At 38.9% G+C, this 7500-nt stretch overlaps 2 protein-coding genes and 1 non-coding gene across 5 annotated transcripts in view; 2 read left to right on the top strand and 1 right to left on the bottom strand.

The window, feature by feature from the left end:
- Positions 1-7500, bottom strand: part of LOC137992105 (amiloride-sensitive sodium channel subunit alpha-like) — a 48148-nt gene that overhangs the window by 20314 nt on the left and 20334 nt on the right. The window lies entirely within an intron of this gene.
- LOC137992106 (amiloride-sensitive sodium channel subunit alpha-like) overlaps positions 879-7500 on the top strand; it is a 13635-nt gene continuing 7013 nt past the window's right edge. Inside the window, exons 1-8 of one of the 3 annotated variants that reach the window (XM_068837223.1) lie at positions 879-1091; positions 2846-3006; positions 3267-3544; positions 5140-5242; positions 6045-6204; positions 6296-6346; positions 6902-7035; positions 7340-7500. The exon at positions 7340-7500 is cut by the window's right edge and continues 3 nt beyond it. In XM_068837223.1, coding sequence (XP_068693324.1) covers positions 3278-3544; positions 5140-5242; positions 6045-6204; positions 6296-6346; positions 6902-7035; positions 7340-7500 — 876 coding nt within the window. In that variant the 5' untranslated portion in view covers positions 879-1091; positions 2846-3006; positions 3267-3277. Of the gene's footprint in view, positions 1092-2537; positions 3545-5139; positions 5243-6044; positions 6205-6295; positions 6347-6901; positions 7036-7339 lie in introns of those variants that run through there. The other 2 variants (XM_068837221.1, XM_068837222.1) reach the window with 2 other exon arrangements.
- LOC137993964 (U6 spliceosomal RNA) lies at positions 6450-6551 on the top strand. Its single transcript, XR_011122077.1, has one exon. It is a non-coding gene; the product is annotated as a U6 spliceosomal RNA (small nuclear RNA).

Below are 7500 nucleotides of genomic sequence, written 5' to 3'. Positions count from 1 at the left end.
AGTGAATGAGATAAATAAAACGACTAAAACTATTTAAAATTTTTGAAATCTGCCTGTTTGCAGCGGAGTTATATAGGTTTGAATTCGGCCAAAATACCACACATTCACTGTAATTTAACCTGCGTTTGCCCCTCAACCAATATGGTGTCAGAAACCGTGAAAAGGTCTATTTGGGATCGAAGTTAAAATGTAGTGAGGAGTTGAAGACCTACGCACTTGCCACTGAAGTGCCTAATCTGGTTATTGTCTGAGGACGCGTTCACTTATTTTAATCCGTTCGATCGTTTTTAAAGACGCCGTGATGTTTTTCACAAATAATCGTTCTCTTCTTAATTTTCGGTGGGTTGTTATTGCAAATAGAATTCATTAATTTGTTAATTTATTCAGTTAGTTGCGATCGCGCAGATGTATATTTTGAAGTAAAGTAAATCTCAATTTTATATTTCAAGCCAAACGATTTTATGGAATTTATGCTTCAGGCAAAATGCAAGACATGAAATTAGCTATAAAACAATAATGAATTGCAAGGTGCTAGTCTTCTATGTGTTTTGACATGTATTGGTCAGCAGAGAATCCATTCAAGCAGAAGCCTTTGTTGCCACCACTCTTTTTCTTGTGTTTAAAACATGATGCCACTTAAGACTGTTCTGTCAGTCAACAAGAAAATAAATACTAGACCAAATTCAAATTCAAAGCTCAAGAAAGTGAAGACAATTCGGCTGGCTGACAAAATTGAGCATAGCAAAGAGACTACTTAACGTAATGAAACTTATGTAACCATGAGAACATCTATGTCGGCACCTGTTTGTCGCTTCGTGTTTTAACAAATCATGGTATATATCCAGCAGAGTTGTACTTTAATCAGTTAGAGACTCGATGTCAATGATACATCAGGTGATATCATTTCATTTTTGAGTTATTTTCACGATCTACAGTCGTCCTGTCATAATTTCATTACCAATACTTCACTGTGCGACTTTCTACCCAAGGCTTAAGTCCGGTATGGGCTACTACTGGTCTCATTAAATCAATTTTCTAAAGGAATGTTTTCTGGTCGGCCTTTGATGCTCTACAGAACAACTCTTTAAGAGGTACAGCTTAAACAGGTAAACCCTTCTGCAGTTTCTACGAAAAACCATGTTATCTTAGGCAAATTAAACTCGCTTATCCGCACTAAAATGGCTAAACTGTATGTTTTTGTGTTGTTTTTTTTTTGCAAAATGACAAGAAGAAATGTCTTTTTCACTCACTCCGACAAACTATCGAAGAGCGCATTAACTGCTATTGTGTGTTTTAGGTTTTTTTTTCAAGCTTATTAAACCGGTCTAAATTGCACGTCAATTAAAGAATTTCACTTCACTTACCACATTTTTGGAAAAATTAAAATCCGTCGATTTAAATCGTTGAATAGATGTAGAACTTAAACAGAGTGGAGTTAGGCTTTTCTCCGCTATGCTAACATTTTAAGTTGATTCTAAGGACTAGCTTTTTCGAATTTTTTTCTTCTGTTTATTTTAAGGAATTAGGGCCCATACGTTAAATAATTTCAATCGGTTCGCTCCAATAAAGAGGGCTGAAAGAACAAATATTTCGATATAGTTTCAGTACTATATTCTTATTAAACACTTAATTGTGTCGTCCTATTTGGAAATACACCTGTCTTGATAATGATAAACTGGAAAACTGCCCGGTTGACTGTACCTCAAAAATATTCATCGCGTCGTCATCTTTCAACTACAAGAGCTTTACTTCTCTCATCACTGCACGAGAAAAACTGACAACTATTGAATTTCCACTATTTCTTTCCAAGAACTATATTCTTCGTTTGAGAAGAGTTAGGGTGACAAAACCTTTTCCTTCCATTTATTGGTAAATTTGTAGGGGGTTTAGTTCAAGTTGCTGATACGTACCCCCATATTGACGATTCAAGATTCTTCTGCCAGAAACAGTAAATTAGGGTTGGACGTGAATCGAGAGATGAGAAAACAGTCATTGAACACGAAATTTTTGCCACAATAATTTCCAACGCAAATTATAGAAGAGTCCTTTCAATTGTTCGTTTTTGTATTTTGTATTCGTGTTTTCGTCGCTAATAATAAATGCTGTTACGTTTTCAAGATCGGATATCTTCTTAATTAACCGATCAGTAGGTGAGGAATCTCTCTTGGGTAAGGCATAAGTGACAACAATTCACCGAAGCGGTCCGGAGCGGGTGGCTAGTTAACAACTATTCACCGAAGTGGAGGTGGCTAGCGGTGGATTTTTGTAAATATCCAACGCTAGCCACCGACATTGAGGTGAATAGTTGTTTTAGTATATACTAAAACAGTGAGATAATATACAGCACAAAAAATTAATTTGGATGTTTTCTTCACTTGTCACGGATGCAAATCGGGACGCCATTTTCTCCCGAGTTACTCGGAAGATAAATAGCACAGGATATTCGGAGTTTGACGAGCCAATCAGCGCGCGAGTTCAACGCTATCCACTGTTTTAGTATATACTAACAAAGGATATTCGGAGTTTGATTAGCCAACCAGAGCTTCAAGCCTTCATCGCTATCCAGACCACTGTTTTAGTATATACTAAAAGACAATATTGGCAAAGTAAGCGGGGTGTCAGATGAGAAAACAGTCAACTATTATCGAGTAATTATGCGATTGAAAATGCAATAGTATGTCATGTTCACTGTGTTTATCAAACTGAGAAGCATACCGAGACACGGAGGACATAAAGGAAGGTGGTGGAATTTTAGCAATGTCTACTTTGTGAAAATTTGAACATTTTTTCCAAAATATCCAAACGCAATTCTGTTTTAGGTAACCTTGCTTTTTTTTTTTTTCAGATTCAAGTCACGGTGCATACATACATGCATAGCGCAGATTTAATCCACACAAAGATATGTCTGACCATGCATTGCTACAGAAACTTCAAAACGTTCACAAGTTTCACTTCTAGCTACTTCTACTGAAGATACATAGTCTGTTCTTGGTTTTCATCAACAAAGTACATTGTCTCTTCTCGTTTTTCTTCACCGAAATAAATTTTGTCAAAGAGTTTCAAAATTCAGTAGGGGGCGTCAAGTTAACAACTAAATTCGCCCAAGGCCTCAGTTAAGCATGTTTACAAGCACTGTGGTTGACCTTCATCGAAAGCCCTCCTTCCCACAGGAAGACAATTCACCCTTCCTCCCCCTCCCCCCTTTCCTTCCTGGTTTCTGAACGCGCTGCAACTTCAATCTCTGCCTTTTTTTTTTTCTTTTGAAGTTACAATAGATATGCAGTCGCCAAACAAAGCGAATGGTTCCTCTCAAAAGTCTCAACAATTAAAGTCATTTCAGGAAAGGATATTTGAGTGTTTTGGCTACACTACAGCTCATGGCTACGGTCGTGTTGCAGATGCTACTGATTCCTCGCTTCGCAGGTGTTTTTGGTTACTGGCATGTGCTGCTGCCTTTGGTATCTTCGTTTATCAGCTGCAGGATTTAACTTCCCAGTACCTCTCAAGACCTCTAAAAACAAGAGCATGGATTGCGCATGAACAGGTCAGATGAAAGCAAGAACCTCCCTTCTTCAATTTAAGCCATTCAGTTCCAATGTTACTAGAAGTCGTCTATGGCTAACATACTATCTCCGGTATTTGTGAGCAATGAAATGCGAATTTATAGACAAAACTGAGTAGAGACATGTGCATCAACAGGCAAATTTTTAAACCCCTAAAAAGTTTGAAAAGCACGCCGCCGCTGTTTATACATAAGTCCTCAACACTTTGTTCATTTTGAGCGCAAATGAGTTTTGCCAAAAAGGCGGTGCTGCGATTTTTGAATAGGGATGTTATTAGAAGACGCACCTTCGCTTGTGCTGTTTGAGAGCCCTTGCTTTTGCTGTGAGAAGCGACCGATTCTCGATTTGATGATAGAGAGATTTAGCATCAGGTTTCAACGTAAAACGGCAAACGTCGGCTTGCCGTTTCGCGTTTCATGTAAAATGGAGTGAAGCTTGTGACTTGAGCTTCGCGTGACCCACGGCAACTCGAAATACACTAGGGAGCTTACGAAACGAGGACGAAGACGGCTACGAGGACTTCATTTAAAAATACGAGTTCGCGTTATTCATATCACTAAGAAACTATTTCATGTCGTTTCGCGTTAAAAATGTGTAGTAACTGTCGAGGAATTAAACTGGTATGAGTGAGTTGGAAGCGTAGAGAGAGAACTGAAAATTCATCGTCATGTGCTAACGTCCACAACAGAACCTTGAATTTGGTTATTTCACGCGGTCATTTAGGAGATGACGGCCGGAAGAAATGTACCAAAATGTAAAACGCACGTGCAGAGCCATTGTTTTCGCTCACTAAACCTATTGTTTTGTAGCGTCGTCGTTGCCGTCGGCGTCGTCGTTTCGTAAGCTCCCTATTGTTAATCTCCAGTACTTCGTTAACAAAAAACAAAAACTTCAAGTGCTTTAAACATTGTTTGCCGAAAGAGACGCTATATAAACAGAAAATCTGTCAAATTTTGCGAGATTCAATGAAGTTGTTTTATGAGACAATAGAGAGTCAACGTGAATTCATGAAGAATATTGCAGTAAGGAGTCACTTATGAACGATCTATAATCATGAAGCTTAATTTGGTCTAGTTTCACTTACCGGAAAATGGTTTGGGGGTTCTTTTTTTCCACAAACAATTTGCTATGTAGAAGAAAAACGAGAAGAAAATTCCATGTATACGACAAACGCGAAAATGCCTACTTTCACTAAGAAGGGGGCGGCAAACGCGAAAAATGGCGGGAAAATCATGGTCACGTGGTCACTTTTGCTAAATCTCTCTAATGACAAAAACTAGTAATAGAAAAGGAATCTATAATTAAGCTTGTGGTATGGTAACAAGAAAGACTCATGAAGTTTATTTCAACCAATGTGTAAAACAAAGAAACAAATGACCGTTATTTTAAAGTTTTAAAAAATCTCTAAAATTCAGTAGACGATTTCATTGACTTCTTCATTATTCTAGAGCAATTTTTGGGTTAGATGGAAATATTAAGATATCAGCATGCGCATTTGTGACGCTTCCATGCACGCGTCAACCGAAGATTGTTAAAGACCAGGGCGAGTTAAACAATTTTTACGCGTTCTACACAGAACCTGCCATTTCCTCAAGTCACTGTGTGCAACCTCAACAAGATTCGCCGATCAAAGATACCTGAAGATGTCTTAAAGGATTATCCGCAAATTCTTGGCCCAAGTGAGTCCGTATATTTGAAATTTAAAAATGTCTATGTGTTCATGGTGAAAAGGTGCTTGAAAAGTGACAAGGTTATCTGCGGCCTTTCACTACATAAAGGTAAGACGGAAAGCCGCAAGAATCTGGAACAAAAATTCATCTTCCACATCGGCACCCTTAATCCTCACGGTATTAACGAACGCTTTTCATTTACCTAATGTATTCCTATTTTTCACGTTGTCATGTCACTACCAATAGCGCAGCTCCTACTCTACTATAAAAACTACACATAACCCACAATTCCTCGATTCGCTCTGACGAAGGGCTAACGCTCGAAACGTCATCTTTTAGAATCTCTGTACGGTGGTCAATTTACATTATCAACTCCGTTGATAAAACCAAATCTTTGTATACTAACAAGCTAATGCCAAGCGCATCTGACGTACGTGAGAAAGAATGAGAAAAACAAGCCAAATTCTCCGCGTAGTTGACCGTCAAAAGAGGAGAAAATATTTTTTCATACTCTCCTTCAGAACCTCAATCCAAAATCGTAACTGTCAGAGTGTTCTTGTCGAACCCGGGATATATTGGTGAGAGGCGAGCGCTCTCACCACTGCGCCAGCTCTGCTTCCTGGCTTCCCCACACACATACATGGTAATGAAATGATTCTAATCAATAAAATAAAATAAAAACGCGTATGAAAAATGAATCAAACTTTGCAATACTGGTAAAATTCCTCTCTCTGAAGATTCAGGAATATAGTGACAGTGATGTGATTTTGACTATGAATTTGATGATTTTTTGCTTGATTGTCTTTTCAAGTATCAAACGCCACTAATAATTCATCAAAGCTTCACGGACACAAACTAAAAACAAAAGTTCACCAACGTTTGGCTGAATACCCCGATGACATCCTGCAAGCCGCTGGACATCAGCTGCAGGACATGATATTAAACTGCGAGTACAACAGCATAGATTGCTTGTAAGTATGTAACGTCGTGTTAGGACACAACCCTAACGCTAACCCTGAAGGTTTTACCGCGTTTAGATAATTTTGTGCAATTACCTACCAGACTCTCTTTGCCGCTGGTCAAGGAAACGATGGCTCTGAGAACGACATTGGGGTTAGTGTTATCATGTGTCAACTTGCTTTTATTATTTTTTTTGTCTTATTTTTTTTAGCCTGGTGTAACTGGAAACTTTGGAAGAATAATTGCATTTCGTTAAGTGCTGTTAGACATGAATAACTGTATTGGAACGATACAGAGAAGATTAGCATGACCCCTGCGCAAGGATGACACGCAAATTCGTGAAGCGTTCCAAATTCTTTTTAGAGGAGCAGGCGTGGCTGAGGTGGTTAGTGCGCGGTTTTGGGAGCAAGAGGTCCCCGGTTCGATTCTCAGTGACTTCAACGTCTGTTCCGACTTTCCTAAGATCCGTGTAGCTATAGCTTTAAATGAACGTATAACGGAGCACTGACAGAGGGAGGTGGGTAAAGCGCTTCCATTGATACCAGTTTCCTACCTGAAGGAACTACCGACGTTAAATAAAGTAACTTTATACCCTCACTTTACTAATAATTTTCGACAATCTTATCCTGACTCACCCTCATCCCATTTTTTAATACTATGTAAAGTTAGATAGTGATGTAACTGTCACGATACATATAACTGCCACAGAAATGAAATGCGTGACCTGTGGACGCAATTAACGCATCCGAAGTTTGGAAACTGTTATACATTCAATGGAGGAAGAGATCCTAACAACAAGCAGATCACAGTTCTTATGTCATCCCTTCCGGGACATGAAGAAGGTAATTTGTTGCCAACCACTCCTCCCTCCTCAAATATTGTCACACATCGAGCACGCTGTATCTTCAATATGCACATTCTCAGCTCAAATATATGAGTGAAAACACATCCGAAAACCTAGGCCAACATCTAACGTGGAGTAACGTTTATACTCTGGATAATGACTTGTACACAAAGTTATCTAGTATTTGACCTAGTGGGGCATGCATTGTATATAGCAAGGTCGGAAAGCTTTCCGTTTTTTCTTGTGAAGAGAAATGCAAAACTTTGAATCCAGGCTCTTTCTCTCTCTTTTCTTCTCACTAGGTCTTAAACTTGAGGTGAACATTGAACAGTATGAGTATGTTAGTGAGCTCTCAGATGAGGCTGGCGTGCGAGTGTTTATTGGAGATCAGTATTTGATGCCATTTCCTTACGAGCTGGGAATAAGTGCGCCCTCTGGCTATTCTACAGGAATAATGCTACGA

The sequence above is a fragment of the Montipora foliosa genome, chromosome 2, assembly GCF_036669935.1.
Source record: "Montipora foliosa isolate CH-2021 chromosome 2, ASM3666993v2, whole genome shotgun sequence".
In the NCBI taxonomy this organism is placed as follows: domain Eukaryota; kingdom Metazoa; phylum Cnidaria; class Anthozoa; order Scleractinia; family Acroporidae; genus Montipora; species Montipora foliosa.
The sequence above is the reverse complement of the archived record's forward strand: the minus strand, read 5'-3'. Positions and strand labels throughout refer to the sequence as shown.